Raw genomic sequence first — 22,065 nt, forward strand, 5'->3', positions numbered from 1 at the left:
AAACAAGCGTAAGCACAAGGAAGTCTGTGCTACCTGGAGTCTTCTGCAGAAGTTACTGCTACCAGTTCTCCAGCAAAATGTAATTGATTCCAGTGGTGTTACTGGGCCTGTATTATATTGAAATCATCCAAAATAAGAGCAACAAATGAGCATAAGCAAAAATCTATTCTAAATATGTGGGATGATTGCCTGATAACTTAGCACAAACAAAAACCCCATAGCTAACAAGAACTGTATAAAAACAGCTTTTTTGATAAGCTTTTCCAGAGAACAGTGTTCTCCCAGGAGCTGAATTGCCTACCCAGCATTTACTGTTGTCTGTCTCCTTTCACAGCCACCCACAATCGTTCACTGCTATTATTTAAGAAGACATTTCAATCCTGTGGTTAAAGGCAAGGAATCAGAAAAACCTGGGTCTAGTCCAGTCTGTACTAGCAGTCCTTGATGGGCTCAGAGATAGCACTGTATCTACAGATTCTGCATCCACAGCACTGTATCTGTCTCAGCATCTCCCCATCCTGCAGCACTCTAGGGAGCAGGTATTGCAAGGCATCTGTCAGGCTGAAATATCCAATCATACACCCCACCAGCACCAGTGGGATCTTATTCACCAGTTGCAATCATACGGGTCATAATTTGACTCCCTAACATTTGTAGTCATGCAAGTATGAGTTTCTGCTTGGCTAGTTCCTGGACAGATCTTCATCTTCTATATCTTTAATGTGTCATGCATGCCCATGCGATGACATCAGTAATTGTGTGAAGGGGGAGGACAGCCTGAACACACAAGAGAATGGAATTGCTCTGTCAGGTCATTGAGGTTTATCTTCTATGGTTTTGTTCCTCACATAATGATATACCAATGACATTTTTCCAAGGCAGCATAATAGCAAAATAACTGTTCAAGTCAGGATTCACTTAACTGAGTGTCTAGGATGCTGGGGTGTTCCTAGTAAGACTGTGCTAAACTGCAAACATACAGAAGAGAGAAAGGACGGAGAGGAGTTATTAAATTTTCCATTGCTGAGGTAGGAGGTGCTACAAACAACACTAGCTGATGTCAGTAAATTCAGTGGTGATGAAGAGTGATATCATTCCTGATTTAAGAAGTGCTTAACTACAAGAGTGCTGCCCAAGGAAAGGAAGCATAGGAAAAATGAAGGCTGAAAGCTGCCTAAAACATTCTGTCTCTTCAGGGGCTAATTATTGTAGCAACCTAATACTTCTCTGGCTAATGATCGTAAACAAAATGAGTTCATTGGTGTCTTCTCGGTCATTATTGGCTTAAAATCACTGAATCAGCATTCTCATGGATTGTCTCAAAGCACTGGTGGCAAGTTATCCGTCAGTGATCTGTGTAACACACCATTTCCCGTGTACAATGCATTGTAATAATGACAAATGGAGCTGCTGCATGGAAACATCCGCTCTCTTCAGTCTCTGCCTGATATTTCTGGAGAGACGTTTCCTGGAGGGTATCTGGTATTAATCTTGCATCACATGTTAAACAGGAAACTTAGCTATATAAAGAAGACTAAGCACAACTAATATAAAATTAGGAGTGCAAACAGAATGCGGTAAACTGGAAGACTATATGCTTTTCTCCAGGCGGCTGGACCCAACGTGGACTTCAGCCTCAAAGTTTGGACTCTGTAATGTGGCATCCCCAAAATGCTGGAAAGTATGATGATGGTCCTAGTCAGGCACAGCCTACTGGAGATACAGGACAAAACTGGAAAGCAAATTTTCATTCCATGCTTAGAGAAAGAGACGCCTAAGTAGGAGCATAGCCAAATTCATTCTTTTGCTGGTGCCTCCTACCTTATGCCCTAGTTGTGCCCATTTTCTCTCCATGGCCTGTTCAGAGCCCGGCAGATGTCTGACAGTGAACAGTGATTATGGGAACCCGTGATTACCAGATGATGTATGAAGTCAACTGTGCAGGTGAAAGAAGTGAGTGTTTGATTTCTAGAGGAAACCCAGAGCATTACATTAATTCCCCCAAAGGACAGATCTATGCTCTGTTGAGCTTTTGAAATCTTTCCTTAAAGCAGCAGATACTGGCCACTGACGAAGATACCAGCCTAACAGCTACATCTCTGATGCTGAGATCCGAAAGGAGTTCAGCACAGAACATCATAAATGTAAAGAAGATCCATCACAATGGTTAATTGTTCCTCTGACTCATCTACAAAGCAATGCTTTAAATCATCACACAAGTCGTTGTTATAATTAAGAAAACATGGCAAGCCTTCTCTCCCCCAATGGTATAGATGTTGACAAAGCCAGAATATGCTGACTTGACAAAACATTTTGTTCCAAGATCCACACAGAAATTAACCTTCTACTTGCAAATTAGCTCAGTGTATTTATTATTTACACCTCTACCTTCTACATCTTCAGAAATATACTTTTTAGAAGCACCAAGTTGTGTTATTAGATTTAGGTCCTTGTTCGCTTTATACTTACAGTGAATGGTGATTATACGTCCCTTGATCTTTAAATACTTTAAAACCCCTTCAAATAGTTTTTTAGGTTTTCCTGAGCTGTTGTTTGACCATGAATATTTAGGAAAATTATTAACAATTTCAGCAGTTTTATGCAAGTGAATTCACTCACTAACATTGCCTGGCATATAATGGAAGAGAATTTAGGCATATGTTTCTGTCAGGACAGGTACTCCATCAGTGTAATTTGGAATTGCTCCCCTGAAACTAATTGAACCATGTTGACATACAGCAGTTGAAGATATAAGCCCTCACCTTTCTTTTTATGGCAGTCTCTCTGTACTAGCTCTCTAATAATTTTGTGGCTTTCATCTGAAATATCTCCAATTTAACAATGATGTATTCAGTTTGCTACGTATTTGCTCTTCTTATGTGAACACTGCTTTGTCTTTCCAGATGAGTGGGTTGCAGGCACAGAAAAACCAAAATAATTTACACTTTATTTAATAGATTAATAGCAATGCAAATGTACTTCTACTGTTTTGTGTGTTTTCACCCATAAATCACTTCTACAATTTCTGAACATGAAGATCCTGCTCATTTAAAACCAGGTCTCTGTTTTCTTCTGCGCAGCTATAACTATTCACTCACAAGGATCCAATCTCGATGTGAATTTCTTTCACGAAGAAAGCAAAAGCTGCCTTAAAGGGCACCCACTACCACCTTCTGTGCCCAGCTGCTCATTCCTGCCGCTGCCCCTATCCCTTCCCTTGTGTTCACATAAAGAGATTGGGAACCTTATCCTAGAAATTAGTTCATTTAAAAAAAAAGTTCCCCCATCTCGTTCATGAGTAGCTGCAGGCAGGGAAAGGGATGCTTAAGTTGGCATTGCTCCTGGAAAAAATGACTGTCATACTGTGCTCTCACCAGTGTTTCTGAAGAAAATTTAGAGTATAGGCTTTAGTATTTCAGATCTAATAATATGTGGGCTTTTTGTTTGTCCCAGCCGCTCTCTCATTGAAAACAGAGTTAGCATTCTGGACTGCACAATAGCTAAAATCTCTAACTTAACAGTTATGCCAATATAAATTTCGAACTTTAATCTCTTTTAATCAAATAACCCTCTTTGAATTAAAACATCTTCTTTTGAAGAAAGCACATGCTTTTCTTTATTTTTTTTTCCATAATCAGAAAGCTTTAAAAAAAACAGAAAAAGGAAAAAAAATTGACTCAAACTATTTTTTTTAAGTTTGGGGCATTTTTTGTTGTTTTCTGAAAAATTCAAAACCACTGAAAAAAATTATCACCGCCTCTAGATCTGAGAAGACTAAAGAATGCAATGCATGATTGCTCCTATAATGGATATTCTTTTATTCTCTGAAAGGGAAGTAAGCTAACTTCGCAAATAAGATACAGTCTGGTTGCTGACATAATTAGGCTTTATATTCAGTTCCAGAGATGCACTTTCTGTGTGTTTTCAAGCAAGACACTCAAACCAGAACTGCCAGGAAGGTTAGCTGCTGCTACAACATGCACTGCAAAATCTAAAAGTCTGCACAAGGCATCCGCAATGTCCTAGGGACAGAAGAGATGGGTGGCTTGTAATGGGGGTCACACTGAAACTAGTACAGCTAATGGGAAATACAGACAAGACTAATGCGCTTTGAGCCTGTCCTATCACAGGACAAGTTCTTTGTTTCTCTCCTAAGCTTTTTTTTTTCCTTTTTATTTTATGGACATTATTTCATATTTGCAAAGTTCTTTGAAATCTTTCCATGAAAGCACTAAGCAAAGAGTTAATTCATGTTTCCATAATTGACAATTTCTACTTGTACTGTCTGGTATGAAAGGCATTGTAACTGTAATAGCACACAGTTTAAAATTAAGTAAAAACATTTTATTTTCCTTGGGAAATGTATAACTTGAGCTGAAAAAAATTTAAGTATTCTCACATCTTACATAACAAAAAAAAAGAAATTACTTTGTTTTTTTTTTTAAAGGCTTCTTCCTTTCTAATGGTTTTCTCATCTCTACCCCTCAAAGACTATAGTAAAGAAAAACATAACTATTATATTAGGCCTAGGTCTTAATTGCTTTTTCATCAATGGAAGTTTAGCAGACAGAAAGAGAAATCAACATCTTGTTGCTGGCATCTTGTTGCCAGCTGCATTGCAGCCATCTGGTGTTACACAGTCAGCAATGCTATACCAGTATCTCATTATCAGCTCTGTTGGACTTCTTATGCTACCTGGACTCTAGGAAATGAATATGATAAAAGGGTTTATAAAAATATAAGAGATAGTAGTATAATAGTACTATAGAGATAGTAGTATAATAAGGCATTCTATAAAAATCAGGGAAGTTTTTAAAGCTGTTCTGCTGTAAGTCCATTCTCTTAGACTTGAGAAAGCTGTAGGACAGCTAGAGCATCAACCCACTGCAGTGCACTGATTCTGGAAAGTACTTTTTCATGTTTTGTGCAAATGCACAGACAAAGAGAATTATACACACTATGGCTATAAAATATAATATTAGCTATCCATTACTCACAATGCAAATGCAAAACTGCATAAATAAGTGTATTACTAAAACACAACCCCCCCCCCACAAAAAACCCAAAAAACCCAAAACATGGCAGCAGGACACGATAGGTACAAAAGTTCAGTGTCAAACAAGGTTCCCTAAGCACATCACCAGTTATTTTCCACGACTGCAACTAGGCAAAGATTAACAATCAAAGAGGTAGCATGCACACATTTCAAGTGAGGCACAGATAAATCTGTTTGCATTTTAAAGATAATGGGCAGTGCAAGAATGAATAAAATATTTTGTCCTTTATGACAGTGTGTACGTAGTCTGAGATCTTTCACTTGAGGGTAATGCTGATACCCCTGCCTTAAGAGCTCACTGTTTTTTGCTGCTTGCTTTGTATTCTGCCTATCTTGGTATCACAGCTTCACAGCCGATAATGAAACGGCACCACTTCTCTCAAGGACACTTAATTTGAATATTGTCAACAATTGCACAAAATTAAGTTAAAGCACAAACCAATAACCTCTCCATTTGCAGTCCGAGCAATACTGTCAGAATGCAGAACACACAATGAAAGGCAATCAAAGCTGCTGAGGGTGCTATGGTGATGCCACAGTTTAACCCCTACTAATTTGCTTTTAATGAGGATATTATAGCTGCTATCAAAAAGTAGAGAGGACAGTATTTTTTCCCCTTTTAGGGGCTGCAAGGCTTGGTGGAACCACACACTTCTTAACTCAATAGCCTTGAAATTAATCCAGTATTATTCAACTGCATGAGAATTGTTAGAAGACTGGAAACAACATCCCGCACTCTGTCTTTTTATTGTAACCTTCCTTATAGTATCATCTTGCAGTGAAACCTGAATATCCCAATGGGATTAAACATAAAAGAAAGTCAGGGAAAAAAGGTTGCTGGATTAGAATTTTAACTGAAGCCTTCTGTGAGAAAGACCACACCACTCTCAGTGACCTTTCTCTCCCCATGTGTGATCCCAGTTGTGCCTAGTCAAGTGTCCAAAGGAGACTCCATCAGTTCACGCTGTATTTATCCTTTTGCTCCTAAAACAGGTGTCTTGTTACTAAGAGAACAAGCATTCATGCCATTGATCAGGGTGTATTAACCCGCTCTGCAAGAGCGCATAATGTTCTTTGGTATGAAAAGCAGAATGTAATGATGCTATTTAAGACCTGAGTTTTGTATTGATAAAAAACATCACTCTAAGCAAAAGGCAATAAATTCTGTTCTAGAAAATAGGGAAAAGGGCTTTTGAGGTTTTAGAATGCCATTTCTATCTCCAGCTCCAGGCTTCATTTGTTTTTTAACTGCACTCTCTGATAAGTTTGCCTTTAACATATCTAAAAAAAATGTTTTAGAATCTCATACTGTATCTTCACAGCTCTCATTAGATACCACAAGAATGCTTTTTATCTCATTTTTACTCTAAACTCCTGAAGTCCTCCCTAGCTCTGAACAATTATATTAATTAGAGAGCAGTTATTCACAGATGAGCAGAAAACCGAGCTCAATCAAAAGAAACTTTTAAAACACTTTTCATTTTTATCATTCTAGATCTCTTTTCTTTCACAGTGCTTCAAAGATTCGTACTCAGCCTCATAAATGCTATCATAAAACATTAACAACAGTGTAAACTCTAGTGTGGGAGGATGTGTATGAGGTTGAATTCCTGTTCCTACACCCAGATACATGCCCCAAATTGGGCAACAAGAGGAGCTTTCCTCACATCTTTCCAGCCAGTGTGTTCTCCTAGTAATACAACTTCAACTCAACCTATTGCTGCTCTCCTTTTCATGCTAATTCACACCTAAGGTGTCAGGCAAACTGCTGTACACCTGAACTTAGGTATTATATGTTTTTATTCTGATTTGTTTTACTGTAGCAACTACTCGATCTAGCGCTGGGCCAGTATAAAGAGCAAGAAGATGGTCCTTGACCTCTTGAGCTTGTAAGTGTAAGAGAAGAGACAAAGAATAGGTAGAGGACCAGACAGCACCATAATCAGGTATTCAGATCAGCAGTCAGGAGGCTATGACTACTACATACATTTTCTCTGACAGTTCTGATTTGCAGATTGAGATAATTATTGTCAACATACAATTTGCTATCAACATTCATAATCTCTTTGGCTCCTGTTTTAAGCCCCAGTGCTTATTTCTCCACAAGGAAAAAAAATCCCTCTTGATCTGTCCCATCACATAAAATGCTCTGCCTTCTCCCACCTTGGTCTCCCAACCTCTTCTGCAGTATTGTTGTGGTTTAACCAGGACAAGTATATAGAAAGAAACCAGAGAAGGGAAATAAGTTTTACAAAAAGGATATATTGATATAAAAAGATCTTCATAAAGAAGATAAATAAATATAGGATTAGACATTTGACAGGAACATGGATGACAGTTTCAACACTATGGTTTTGAAAATCCTGCTTCTTGGTTGCAGAATTAATTGTGATGAAATATATTCCTCCTGGATGCTCTAATATTTAGAATGAACTCACCAAACCTTTTAATCTGCCTAAAATCCCACAGACAAAAGCACTGCCCTTGATTACAATTTACCATGTCGCTTCCCTCTTTGAATCAACTGGCTTATCTTTGCCCACCATATCAAGTACCAACGTTTAGTCCTCAAACTCTGGAATCCAAACAGCTCTGCTCCAGGCTGTGTCTCAGGTTTTCTATCTTACTAAGAATGTCTTTATCACCGTAGTTTCACTAACTGAAAGCTTCACTGTTGCTCTCTTTCATTATCTTTTTTCCAATTTTGTGTCTAATTCAGCCCACGCTCCCCTTCCCCAGCCACTTTTTAGCCCTATTGGACAGACTCTCACCCTTTTTTCACTCAAGAGACCCACTGCTTCTTAAGGATTGTTATTTGTTAGGAGTAATCCATTTGCATTCCCAAACTTATATTCGGATAAATGTGATGTAAACGGCAATTGTCCCTTCCTTCCGAATCATCAGTGGGTTTTTTCCATTGTGTTTGTTGGTCTTCTAGAATAAACACTTTTCATTCATAAATTATCTAGAAACATTTGTCTTGAACACTGATAAACGCACTGTCATCATAAATATCTTTCCTGGTAAATGGATTTCCATGGCTCCAGTGTCATAGACAGATAGTTATGAAAACTGCAGTCTGCCCACTGTGTGGTACAGACTGTTTTCTCGCAAGCAAACAACAGCACTCTGATGGGTAAGGTTTTGGCTGACCAAAGTAAGGATTAATTAACCTGGAGTTCTCAAATACATGGTAACTGTAACAGGTACTTATGCTGGACTTACTTTCTATATCCAAAACCTTGTATCAATGCTGTATTTCATACAATTATAGCATTTAGAACTCAGATTCTAATCTCACCAAAACTGACTCTACACCAGCTTTGGCCCATGTACCCTAATTTATACCACTGGATGAACAGAAACCACTTAAATTCACTATTAATTTGTATAGCAAAAAAACATAGAGACAATACCTGCACAAACCCACACATCATATAGACATCAAACAAAGGCAGACTAGGGCGGTCCTCTCGATAAATTGTGATTTTGTAGCTGCTCACAACCTGAGGGCTGGGCTGCGAATCATCTGTTACAAGAACGATGATTTTGTTCAATCCAAGGCCAAGGGGGTAGTTAGCAATGCTGCAAGGCAAAACAGGAAAGAAGTGGAATAAACACTAAAGAAACAAAAATTTACACTGCTTTATCTATGGTAGCTAAACTTTACTTGCTCCTTGAGGCTTCCATTTCTAAAATTTTCTTTCTCTTACAAAATACATATCATTTAAAATAAAAAGCAGTGTAAAATAAGATTTATAACAATTTACAATTCTTTCAGGAAGACAAAATACTGACAGTGAAACTTAGTGAAAGCAGCTTCAGTGGCAATGGCAACAATTCTGACATGAAATCTGTGAATGAAGCCACTAGGGACAATAATTCCTGGCAGGTCCAAGTTCGTAGTGAAGTCAGCAGGCAGACAAACAAGATCAGAGGTGTCAGCTAGCTGTTGAAATTGTCCACTAGCCAAGGGTGATGGAGTCCCAGACAAACTGCTAAGAGTGACAGACAAGAGCAAAGCTGGACTGTGCTCTTCTTACCTTGGCAGGGAAATGAGAAATGCTGAAAGACACAGAACCTGCACATCCAGGGCTTTTACTTTTCACTGTAAAGGACATATTGCTATTCTGTTTTCCTTTTACAAGGAAGAAATTTCTTAAGTTTTTCACATGTGTCTGTGCCAAAGTGGTTAGAATTAAAACACTAAAAAGTTGGGTGGGAGAATTTTATGGGAGCTTCTTTTGAAATGATGAATCAAGACTAATTTCTTATTGAAAATACAGGAAGCATATTAGGCATTAGAGCAGTGACAACTGTACAGACTGGTTATTAGCAGACATTCTAGGTCAAAGCATCTGCTTCATAATCAGTCAAAGATGGTGTGTTGCATAGGCGCTTCATGCCATGAAGCAAAGCTAGCTCTGTAATGGTTAAGGATTCTTCTTCCCAAGCGAATCATTGTCCCTGCTCTCCCTTTTATCCACTCACTAATGGCTAGTATATAAATAGGCCAGTTCTCTGGTTCTGAGGTACCTGACCCAGATAAATAAACACTTTCTGTCCCTCCCAACATCCAAAACCAGGTCATGCCCAAAATGCCTATTGGGATTGTCCCTGGCACATGCTGCTGTCTGTGAGAGAGCTGGTTGGGAAAGCCAAAACTGTGCCAGGGATCATAGTAGCAATTAAACATCATGGATGATTGTGGGTCAGTGCTCAAACCTGATGTTTAGTGATGACTTTGCTCTCTCCTCTATCCTCCAGCTTTATACTTCTCTAAAAGATCAGATAAGCTGGGACTCTTGCTGATGACAAGATGGCCCACTTAGTGGATGAGGGAAAGGCAGTGGATGTTGTCTACCTAGACTTTAGTAAAGCCTTTGACACTGTTTCCCACAGCATTCTCCTAGAGAAACTGGCTGCTCATGCTTTGGATGGGTGTACGCTTCGCTGGGTAAAAACTAGCTGGATGGCTGGGCCCAAAGAGTTGTGGTGGATGAAGTTAAATCCAGTTGGCGGCCGGTCACAAGTGGTGTTCCCCAGGGCTCAGTACTGGGGACAGTTCTGTTTAATATCTTTATCAACGATCTAGACGAGGGGATCAAGTGCACCCTCTGTAAGTTTGCAGACGACACCAAGTTGGGCGGGAGTGTTGATCTGCTGGAGGGTAGGAAGGCTCTGCAGAGGGACCTGGACAGGCTGGATCGATGGGCTGAGGCCAACTGTATGAGGTTCAACAAGGCCAAGTGCTGGGTCCTGCACTTGGGTCACAACAACCCCATGCAACACTACAGGCTTGGGGAAGAGTGGCTGGAAAGCTGCCCAGAGGAAAAGGACCTGGGGATGCTGGTTGACAGCCGGCTGAACATGAGCCGGCAGTGTGCCCAGGTGGCCAAGAAGGCCAAGAGCATCCTGGCCTGTATCAGAACTAGTGTGGCCAGCAGGAGTAGGGAGGTGATCGTGCCCCTGTACTCGGCACTGGTGAGGCTGCACCTCGAATACTGTGTTCAGTTTTGGGCCCCTCACTACAAGAAGGACATGGAGGTGCTGGAGCGTGTCCAGAGAAGGGCAACGAAGCTGGTGAATGGTCTAGAGAACAAGTCCTGTGAGGAGTGGCTGAGGGAACTGGGACCGTTTAGTCTGAAGTAAAGGAGGCTGAGGGGAGACCTCATCGCGCTCTACAACTACCTGAAAGGAGATTGTATCATGGTGGGTGTTGGTCTCTTCTCCCAAGTAACTAGCGATAGGACGAGAGGAAATGGTCTCAAGTTGCGCTAGGGGAGGTTTAGACTGGACATTAAGAAAAATTTCTTCACTGAAAGAGTGGTCAGGCCTTGGAACAGGCTGCCCAGGGAAGTGGTTGAGTCACCATCCCTGGAAATATTTAAAAGATGTGGTGCTTAGGGACATGGTTTAAGTGGTGGACTTGGCAGTGTTAGGTTAACAGTTAGATTCAATGGTCTTAAGGGTCTTTTCCAACCTAAATGATTCTATGATAATCCCTTATAATATAATTCTGATGAAAATGGATCATTCTGAATGAGTAAACTTGAATTTATTTCTTCTTTTGAACCCAGCTGCCCTACTCTGACCCACGTAAGCAGACTGCTGGCTGAGGAACCAAGCCCAGCGGGGCAGTAGCTTAGGTCACAGTGCAAAATCAAGGCCTGGATATGAAAGCTCAAATTCTTTGCTATCCACTGTGTGCAGTGTAACGATGGTCTGTTCCTAGCCAGCTTTGATGCTGTCAGTGACTGGAGAAGCTGGGGGAGATGCTAGCAACTGTGCACTCAGAAAACCTAGGGTTAATTATCGTATGAGAACATATTACCATTGCCTTCAGCAATTGACAAATAAATACAAATGTCTCAGTGTTGAACTCCCTCTGACTTCCCTGTGACTAATCTATAGGTATTCTGTGCTTTTGGAAACACAAAACAATTCTGCAATATTCTGACATATTTCCAAAATTCAGGACACTTTTAGTTTTTACACTCATATTTTGTCATTCTTACCTTGGCCCTTTCTTCTCGTCAAGGTGTACTTGGCATTGACAGTTAGAGGGTTCTGCTCCTATCTTCACTGTTACCATGTCGAATGGGACTTCTGCGTAGTATTCTTTGATCTTTGGGTTAAACTGAGGATTCAAGTCCAGCTGTGGACTGGTGAAGATCTGCCTGATATGAGATAGGGTATCTTTATCTGTTCCAAGAAGGCATCAAAGAAAAAACTGTGAAATGTATGAACATTTTTAAGTAACATGCAACTTCTGGCAGATTGATAACATGTACAGTGACAAGGTTTTCAATGCCTGGTCACTCTGAGACTGATAATCCTGCTGCAAGGTCTTAATGGAGTTTGTATTGGCACTTGAGATAAATTTTTAGACCCTGGAGGGGTTTTAATCACTCAGTGCCCAATGACTCTAAGTCAGAGTCACAAAACTCAAAGGCTGAATAAGCCTTTGAAAATGCAAGGATTAAGTCTGGGAGACCCTGTCTCCAGTTGGTTAACTGAAACTTAAAGAAGAGTTAGGCCAAAATTCATAACCTACTTAGGTACCAGCCTGTGTACAGGGTTTATGTACATGTGTAATTGCCAATAAAAATCAAAATAAGCTAGACATACCCTTACTGTTCATAAGAACAAGTCACATGGAGATATCTAGATCCATGGGGTCATTTGCAGTACAGCTGGAAGAATGTTTTATTAAAATTCCTAAATCAACAAATTCCAGCTCCTTCTCTGTGTATGAAATCTCCACAGTCAAATCCTATTTGCTCAAATGTATCCTTTATTTTGTAGTGTTTGCCAAATGACTCATGAGAATAATTATTTGCTGGCAACCCACTTATGACAAATATTTTAATCCAACCTATTGGATTCAGATTTACAGTAAAATTACATATTCAGAACTTGCTTTCCACATATATTCTCTAGTATGTGTTTAAAACTGGGTACTTCAGAAAATACTCTTTTACTATAACATCTGAAAATTCTTGTGGCTTAAAACATGGCTTAAAAGGGTCATAAAGGATGCAAGCAGTTCTATGCGGGCCTTTTCTACCTTGAAATGTCTGCCTTGAGAAACAAAACAGGGCAATTTCAGCACTCTCTTGCATGGATTAAAATATAAAGGAAGTTATTCCAGTGGAAGAGAAGAATTTGGGCTAGATTTGTAGGGGAATAGAGGCTTATAAGTGGACACACAGAAGGTTATTTAAAAAAACCCTACAGATGAGTATAAACAGTTGTCCAGATCCTTATGCCTTACCTAGAAAGGTTATCTCACTACTAGCTTAAAAATGAGGAGGAATTTTCAAAATAAAATTAATTGAGGTAATTTCAAAATAAAATATCATGCAGTCAGAATGGTGATGCCAGTCAGCCAGCCCAGGAGCATTTCTGGTCTCTGACTGACACAGAGGAGTTCCTGGAGGCACCATGAGATCAGTAACAGAGGGGAAATGAGGCTCAATGGGTAGAAAAACCTTTCTGCCACAGAGCAATTGTTTCACGTTTATAAAGCGACCCCCAGATAAAGCATTGCTCCCACCAAAGCCAAATATACTTTAAATCTTTACATATCTTTAAATATACTTTAAATATTCCTACAAGCAGATATTTTAGAAAAACTCTTCATCTCTTAAGCAGCTCTTTAAAATTCCATCATTGAACTGAAGACTGGCCTTATACAAGGCTGATTAAAGTCCATACAAGTTTAAAGGTTATTCCACAAGAACAAATGTATGCTAAAGTTCTTGGAAATAAGGGGCAAAAGTCTACTGAAGTGCGGCAAGGGATCAATGAGTGCTGGAATACTCACATTAATATGCACACATAGCAATGTTTACCTTTGTGCTTGAGGCTTATTTAACATAATAGCCCAACTATTGAGTGATTCATAAATATTCTTGCTACTTTTTTTTTTCACATAACTCCATTCACTGAAAGGTTATGCAGAAAAACCCAAAAAATGTGTTCAAGTAATCTCTCTTCTTTCCCCTTAGTGGTCTAGAAAGACCTTGACTTACCATAACTGCATTGTCTTTCTTTAGTCTTACTGGAGTAATACAATGCTGAAAGATAAACAGAAACAATTAATAATTTTCTGCTCTAAGTCCGATTCACAATCCTATAGGAGAACTCTCATTGTGTTAATTATAAAAAATACAGTGTACTTTTATTTTTTTCAGTGTGAGATCTTTGCTTTAGGCTCATGAACACTGCTCATGGGCTCAGCAGAACAACTTGCACAGATAAGGAAGAAATTGGTCTTTTATATGTAGTAAGCCAAGACCTTCCAGCTGGAATGCAAACCAATGTAATCTAAATCATACATGTTATCAGAAGTAGTACAAATAGGAAAAACATACCGTATATAAAAGACCTTACTCTGATCCCTTACCTTCATGATTCTTCCTGAAGTCAGAAGGAACATTCTGCTTAGGACTCAAATTTTCTTGAGAAGAATTCCTGTCAATTCAATAGCAGACATATTTCTACATGAATGGAAGGAACAGAAACCATGGAAGATTTTTCAAAAATTTCTATATGGCAACCCAGGGCACATGGTATTTTAATACTCTCCATGGAAAGATGAACCTTCTGGATTCGTGTTCCCAGCGTTAGCAATATTACCTGAATGAACGTGACAGAAAACACACACTCCATAATGAATGGTAGCATATAACATGAAAAAAGAAAACCAGAAATAAATTTCAAAACATAGTTGAATTGCTAGGAAAAGGAAGAGTGTATATAACCAAGAATAAAATAACCCAAACCATATCTCTTAACTGTTTGTATCATGCTTTTTTGTATACATTTGAGGTTAAAATTAGACTTTGTTCAAGAAAGAAATAATATAAATGAAGGCCTGTGTCAAGGTCAATATCTGTACTGACGTTAGCATGCATTCATATAATGGAACATCTATGTGTTTTGATTTATTTGCTAATTCAAAACAAATCACAAGATCAACATCCAGAGTATACATATAAATCCCCAGTGAAAAAAGACAAGTCAATTGCAACAATTCATTAACATGGTAGTGGTGCCCATATTGCTAACTCCACAGATTTTTTCTTTCATATGGCATTTTGGGAGCATAGTAGAAGAAAGGCAGTAGGCTTCTCTCCAATCCATGTACTGGACCTCTGGCTGATAAGACCTTTTCAAAGGTCCATTAGCACTTCTTGAAGCTTTCACATGTTTTCCTCCCAGTGTTTTCCGTAGAAGGAAAGAAGCAGCTGGCAGATCTGTGTGTGTCTGTGTGTGCATGAACATGTAGTTTTGAGCTTGCAGTGTCTAGACACTGCCCTAATTTCATGCACATTCATGACCTCCTTCAAAGGAGGCTCTTAACAAACTATTAGAGAGTTTGTTTTCCAAGTTACAAGTCATTTTGCACCCCTCTTTCTGCTTGCCAAGGAGGTAATGGCTAACACCTGTCAAATACATTTTTTCTCTCTGCTGTTCCTTTTTGCATTGCCCAGTCCCAAATCCTATTGTAAGGTGAAAACAAGATGTCTTAACTCTATAAAATAAGAAGTGTGGCAGCCACCACTAGTGCAAGGCCCCGGCTCCCAAAGGAACTGCATGACCTGCATACGTCAATTCTGTAAAGAGATTGCAATTATCATCAGAAAACATTAAGATACATATAATAACTCCATTTAATTACAGCAGGGTATCAAAATGTAATATTTAGAAATGATATTACAGAAAGATACTCAGATTACTGTATTTATCTCTGCTGAAGACTGGACTTTTAAATCATCAGCACCATCAAGTTTTCCTTTGTCCAAGCTCCTTGTAGCCGGCAGGATTGAGGAATGATGCAGTTATGAAGGTCTTCCTCAGGCAGGGAGTGGCTGAGATCCTGGACTCTGCAGAGTCCCTTCCTTCACACACTGTTACTCAAGAAGGGACCTTCATCTGTATGAGCGGCCCCTTATTTACCTAGTATCTTGGAGGAGCTATCATGCACAGATGTGTGCATTGCCTACACACTTTGCAATTAGCTCTAATGAAACCAATGACTATATGTCAGGTACCCTAGGTGAATGCTTCTGAATGTACCTTTTGAGAGATCCCCGCTGTGTACATCACAAACTGTTGGCAGTGAACTTGTCCTTTAGGAATCTCTCTGATTCAGCAAATGAAAAAGCGGAAGGATTGACAGCAGCAATAGTAATGTAGCTCTGGTGGTCTAAGCAATCAGAGACATAAGCTGTGAAGGATGTATAGAAATATATAATATCTTTCACAAGATTAAAACATAAAAAGGAAAAAATCTGGTCACTTTTGGGGCCTCTGATGGATGTGTTAGTTGTGGATGGTGCAATTTTTAATGGGTCATAAAGTCAATGTCGAGACCATATTTCAGTATTCAGTAGAGTTACGAATTTTATTTCTTTAGATGATGTTTTGTAGGTCTCTCCTGAAAATGAGGAGCCACCAGAGCTAATTTTGTGAAACATGATCACTAGCAATTTTTTTCTGTTTGATTAACTGGCAGTATGAGCTCTCTGTTTTGTAAAGCATTTGCTTGGCTTTAGTCACAGAGTTTCCATGAGAGCATTTGGTTCACAAAATGAAGTATCTTGTGCTGATCCTCGAAAGAGAAATAGAAAATTGCACACTCAAGAGTGGGATTGGTTTCCTGGCATTTAATCCCAACTGTCTCTCTCCTTCCCTCCTTCCCTCTGTCTCTCATTTTTCCCATTGCAGATCCCAGACTTCCTTGCTGTTGTCTCCTTCTGCTTCATAGTCCGAACCACGTTTGTTTCTCAAACTGCCCAGGTGATGAGCATGACCAAGTTAAACTCCAAGAAATTATTTTCAACCCAAATTCAGTTTGAGGGCTGCTGCTTCTATTTTGACCTAACAAAGGGCTTGCATAGCAGGAGCTAGTAACACTTTTCCAAATATATACGTTGATTTCATAAAAGCATTTGTGACTTTATTGACCTGCTTAGGCTTCTGTCTTATGCAAATACAAAAAGGTTAGCTTTTCTCACTAATCTGACTCTCCCATGCTACTCTGCTGTCTGACACAGCCAAACATACTTGCCACAGTACTTCATAGCCCCTATTCCAAGAGACAGTAATGATGTATGTCTTAGTCATATCACAAGTTGAAACCGCATAGAGTTGAAAAACAGTGCACAAACAATGCAGAAAATTTATTTCAGTGCACGTTAGCCAGTACCACTCCATCACTTTCAAATAACTTTGTCATATGTTATACCAATACACCTGATGTGGTCATTCTCACCTAGGCTGTAACCATTTCATTATAGTTTGAGATGAGTTTCTAGAGTTCTTCTTGCTTCTCCTGTGGAGGGAATTCAGAGAGTTCACTAATACCATTTAAGGTTTCAATACTAGTCATGTAGATGAAATGGGGTAAGAAAAGTACACCAGGAAACTTCTTTGAATCCTGTCTCCATCCTATGGATGGATTCATGATCGGTGAACAGCATAACTGTACAAGACCTAAGTCAGAAGTCATTATTTTTCCCATAAGTATCCATGCTTGTCTGGTTGGACAATCAGCTATGCAAATCACTGGATTTTGTAAATGGAAATACCAATTTTGTATAGTCAGAAAAATAAGAACTGTTAAATAAATCAAATGAACAATCTGGCCTTAACTGAAGAAACTCAGGAAAAGTGTTCTGATATACAAAGTCATCAAAGCTGGGAATCTCAAAATAGATTAATCAAAGCTCAAAGAAAATGCATACCTGAGTTATTTGGGGAGTAAGCTCTACTAAGCTCTTTCTTCCTTGCAATTAAGTATAATTACAAGCATATTTGACACATGCATCACCATCACATGCATGTAGCTATAGGAGTGGAAGATTATGATTTAGCAATGTCAAAACACATGGTTTTTTACACAGTGAATGACCAGAATGGCGTTGTTAGCTTAGCCATTGCAGAAAAATACAGTGCAAAGTAGCAGATTGGCCTATGCCCTGGAGAAAGGTCATGGTACTTCTAAATATTTATGCACATAAAATAACGTTCAGCTTGAAGAAAAAAAAGAGGCCAAGAAGCTTGCTTACAGTGAGTGAGTGGCACAGCTTAGATTAGAACAGAAAGCTGCTAAAGGTTGGTATGCTTTGATATGCAAACCTAAATATTTTGGCAAAAGGGCAAGGGCTTACACATGAATGCAAGCAGCTGCATCTTTGTGTTACTTTTCATGGAGTGGCCTGCAGTAACAACAATAATACTTAGCACATTCATGGAACTGTGTATTTTCACAACACTAATAAACAGTTACCTAGCACAGTGGTAAAGTATAAGCTCCACTTTATAGCTAAGCAAACAAAGATACAGATGACCATTGACTTGCTAAAAGCCATGCCCAATTCAATGAGGAACAAAATTAAAACTTAAGAAATCTTATAGATGCCTTAGATAGTCACTATGGCATTGTCCAAGCAAAATATACAAAATAATGTCATTTGCACATTTTACTTGAGACTCAGTGGAAAAGAGCACACACATTTTCTAATGTGCCTCCATTCCCAAGCCCTGTTGCAAAATAATATATGCCTGGAGTCAGTAAAGAAGTATGGCATACATGAAATGTCATTAGCCAGGACAGAATGAGCACAGAAAACACATTTTTTTACAAATTTTATACTAAACATGTAGTATACCAGAACTTTTCTCCTTCCCTCCATTCATTCCTTACCCCCTCTTTTCTTTCTTCTCTTTCTTTCTTCCTCTCTTCCTTCCTTTGTCCCTCCCTCCCTCCTTACGAAAGTAAAATCTCTTGCCAGAAGCTCAATGGATCCAACCTTGTCATTACAATATTTTTCCAGCTTTTCAAAAACAGCTAAAATGAGGATCTCAGAATATAATGCTCTTTGACCTGTCTCTTGTTGGACAGAAAATTTAAAGCCACTCAAAACTATTAGTCCCTTTTGGAAAAATCTTCACCTGAAATTTTATATTTTCTTTAAGTTTTGCTTCTAATTTGTGAATAAATTAAAAGATGGTCTTAACCCTGGTAAGCACTCCTAATTTTGAGTTTAATTCACTTCATATTTCTTAGAAAAAAACTTACTGTAGCTTCAGTTAAGTTTTTAACCCAGAGTCCTCTGTATTAGAAATGGGTAAAACTGTCCTATGTAGAAACCTAGCTGCAACTCTAATGGTAGAATGGCTGACAGTGCACCATGATGGGATGATGGATCTTCATCACAACTGCTGTAAATCCACCTACAATTACTGAAGGATTAAGTTTTATGGTGCTCAATTAATATAATTGCAATTAATATAATTTGAGAAACTACTCCTGAACATTCCATATAATAGCTATCTTACCATTCTGAAAGACTTGTATGTGCTTCTTTAGTCACGGACTGGAATTGTTCAAGTAAACTGGAAAGCAACCAATGCACAGTCAGGACTGAACCAAGCCGCCTCATTGGGTCTACCATGTGATAAAGGTCACGCAGTAAAGTTTGAATCTTGGGTGCAGCAGAAGGGAAAAGCTGAGAAGAGAGACACTGATTAGAGACTGCATGTTATAATATTTGTAAAATGCAAAGAAGTGAGAAATTATCAGAAGACAGCATATATAGCATACGGATGGATTTATACTAATTGTCTTTCCAACGGGTGTAGAAAATGACTGTCTTGCCCAGCCTTGCAAATTAGTATTACTAGTACTGACATGGAAGTCTAACTCCTTTGCTTCTGATTTGACTTCCAGATCTATTCAACTCAATCCCTCTTCAGAAAGCCTCATCAGTCCCCAACCCTGATACTCATCCAGGAGGTCCAGAAGAAATCCTGATATCATGCAGACTTTCTGAACAACAAATTCAGTTGCAGATCTTTTATTTCCCCGATACTTGTCATTTCCCTCATTAACTGCCATGCCTATTCACAGACACTGACTGTTACTCCTCCATCTCTATTCTTCAAAAATGAACTTACTTGAAGTGTGAAGAAGACATATTACATATTCCACCTGTTTTTTTTGCCACTTTTTTATCTGTATCTATTCTCCAGTCATGATCTCAGTGTTGTGCTGTCTCCAGTTCTTCCAGTCATTATAATCCTATTTTCTTACCAACTCATTAGTCATTAACATAATTTTCCTCCTTTTCCTTTCATTCTATTTTCTGGTCTCTGTTTCTGCTTTAGCTGTCCTTTTCAATGAATCCTCAACTCAAATTCTCTGTTTTATTTCTTTATCTCTTTTAATTTATATTCCTCAAATCCTCCCAAATAAAATCAGGATAACCTCTATCTCCCCGCTTCCCCTGTCCATCCAGCCTAATGCATATGCCAGAGACAGCAAAGAATGATAATGAAGGAGAAATGTTAAGAGAATTACATAAAATATATATCCAAAATATGTATCCAATAGAACAAAACCCTGTTTATTTTACCAGCTCAAATTGTCCAAGACTCTTCAGCTCCTTTATGAAAGTAATCATTGAATTTATCTCTTCTAGAGACAAACATTGCTCATCTTCTTTGTGGTAAGTTCCATCCTACGAAAGAAAGGGGAGCATATTCTGGTGAAATCACATGGAAAGCAACGTGCTTTCATTAGACCCCAATCCCTTTGGTGATCAAAGGGACAAATTACAGCAGCTCTCAACTTGCCCTAACCTCATCCAAAGTCACATCAAGCCACCTCCTTGATAACTCTTCCCACTTCTCAGTCTAGAATACAGTAGCCTGTGCATTAGCTTTGTGTAGAAAACAACCCATAGAAACTACCACGGGAAGAGACTGCATGAAGTATAGACAATGAAGCAGACAGTTTGAAACGTTGTCTAGCCTCCTATGGAAAACAGACTTAGGTAATTGTATCGTACATGTGTGTATGTCTGCGGCTTCCTACTTTATCCTGTCATAAATTTAGAACTCATGACCCTGTTTTAGTCACACCTGCCTGAGAGGCAGAAGTCACAAGGATAATGTAGTCCCTGCAAGTTTTGCAAGCAGGGGGCTCCTCAGAAATGCCCCTTTATAAGTGCCGAGATTGAGAGAAATACTGCTAAAGGAGTTCCCAGCTTGTCAGAAATAGATTTCGCAAGTGATGCAAACTTTACACAGACCCTATAAATGCAAAAAATTGAATTGGATCTTGCATTCAAAATAAGACACAAAGTTGTAGGAAACAAAATTTAATTCTGATGCTCATGAATGTACTTGTTTGAGTTAATCAGTTCTAGGTTTATGAAAACACACAAACCTGAATATTAAAAAAGACCATTTTAAAAAAAAAAAGTGAGGAAATTACTTTGTTAAAGTTTTAACTATATCTTTAAAGTACTGTACTTGGGGGAATGACATAATTTGAGAGTCGAATTTTTATTAAAGAAAATTTGATTGTTCAATATAATTACAGTTTTATTCATGACTTTCCAGAATTCAGTAACAGATAGTTTTGATTAAATAAATCCCTCATTCTATAAGTTGGCACCAACAATTTCAGAAAGGCATACAATTTAGAATGAAATAGTTTCAAATAGTTAATAATAAGAAAAAGATAGAATGAACTACCTTGCTCACAGTTGATCCATATATTTTTTGGAAAGCTTCTATGAAACTGGATGTTGAGGATTCATTAGATAAGAGAAATTTAAAAGTATCTTCAAAAAGAAATTCTTTGAAAGTTTGGTCCTGAATATTTGATTCATCCTCATCTTGAAAGTCAAAGTTTTCATGCACCTGTTGGAAAACAATATGAGAATTTATAGTTTTAATATCAAGTCCAGTCTTCTCATAACTATTTATTAAAAAAAAGTCATAATAACACTAATAAAACAGACAGGATTATAATAGAGCAAATACCGTACCACATTTTCTGTCAGAACGACACACCACAATGTTTGCTGACCTCCAGCGGAGAGAGTACAATATTGCATTCTCACGTGAGAGCTTTTTTTTCGTGTTTGATTTGAAATTTGATAAAAGAAATAAAATGTCAGCTTACATGTTAACACAACTCCCTCAGGTATTTAGGATTTACTACATATGAAGGTATAAATTTTACAATATATAAACACAGTGAATAAACTCATGTTTATAAAATATGAATAAATTAGTATTTTAGCATAAACACAAATATAACTTCAAGCTGCATGGGGTGTATGCATACTACAGTTTCCGAGGGATACTATTCAAAGTCAAATGTCATAGTAATTATCATCTCTAAAAATTTGTAATTTGTATTTTTGTAAGAAACTATTAAACACTACTGATTTACTGTACATTTATGGATTATGGCTGATGTTTGAGACTACTATACAAGCAGGTAGACACTATGCTTTATGTTTATTTTTTTAAGCACTCCTGGGAGAATTTTTTTACAGTCTGGTATATAATTATTAACTTGTTATGATGTGTCACATTTCTTATACTAGCTAAACAAGTCTTGTCAGACTAATTAAGGATATTGTCTTAATGGATTTTTTAAATTGTGCAAACTTTCTTTCATATGTCCATTTTTCCTT

At 38.3% G+C, this 22,065-nt stretch overlaps 1 protein-coding gene across 2 annotated transcripts in view; it reads right to left on the reverse strand.

Annotated features, from left to right (window-relative positions):
- CPED1 (cadherin like and PC-esterase domain containing 1) overlaps positions 1–22,065 on the reverse strand; it is a 174,099-nt gene that overhangs the window by 66,038 nt on the left and 85,996 nt on the right. For both annotated transcript variants that reach the window (XM_075146952.1, XM_075146961.1), the window contains 7 exons: positions 21,113–21,280; positions 19,987–20,091; positions 18,911–19,080; positions 13,968–14,035; positions 13,594–13,638; positions 11,575–11,761; positions 8,473–8,641 (listed from right to left, as the gene is read on the reverse strand). In XM_075146952.1, the coding sequence (XP_075003053.1) occupies positions 8,473–8,641; positions 11,575–11,761; positions 13,594–13,638; positions 13,968–14,035; positions 18,911–19,080; positions 19,987–20,091; positions 21,113–21,280 (912 nt within the window). The remainder of the gene's footprint in view (positions 1–8,472; positions 8,642–11,574; positions 11,762–13,593; positions 13,639–13,967; positions 14,036–18,910; positions 19,081–19,986; positions 20,092–21,112; positions 21,281–22,065) is intronic.

The sequence above is a fragment of the Calonectris borealis genome, chromosome 1 (genome assembly GCF_964195595.1).
Source record: "Calonectris borealis chromosome 1, bCalBor7.hap1.2, whole genome shotgun sequence".
Lineage (NCBI taxonomy): Eukaryota > Metazoa > Chordata > Aves > Procellariiformes > Procellariidae > Calonectris > Calonectris borealis.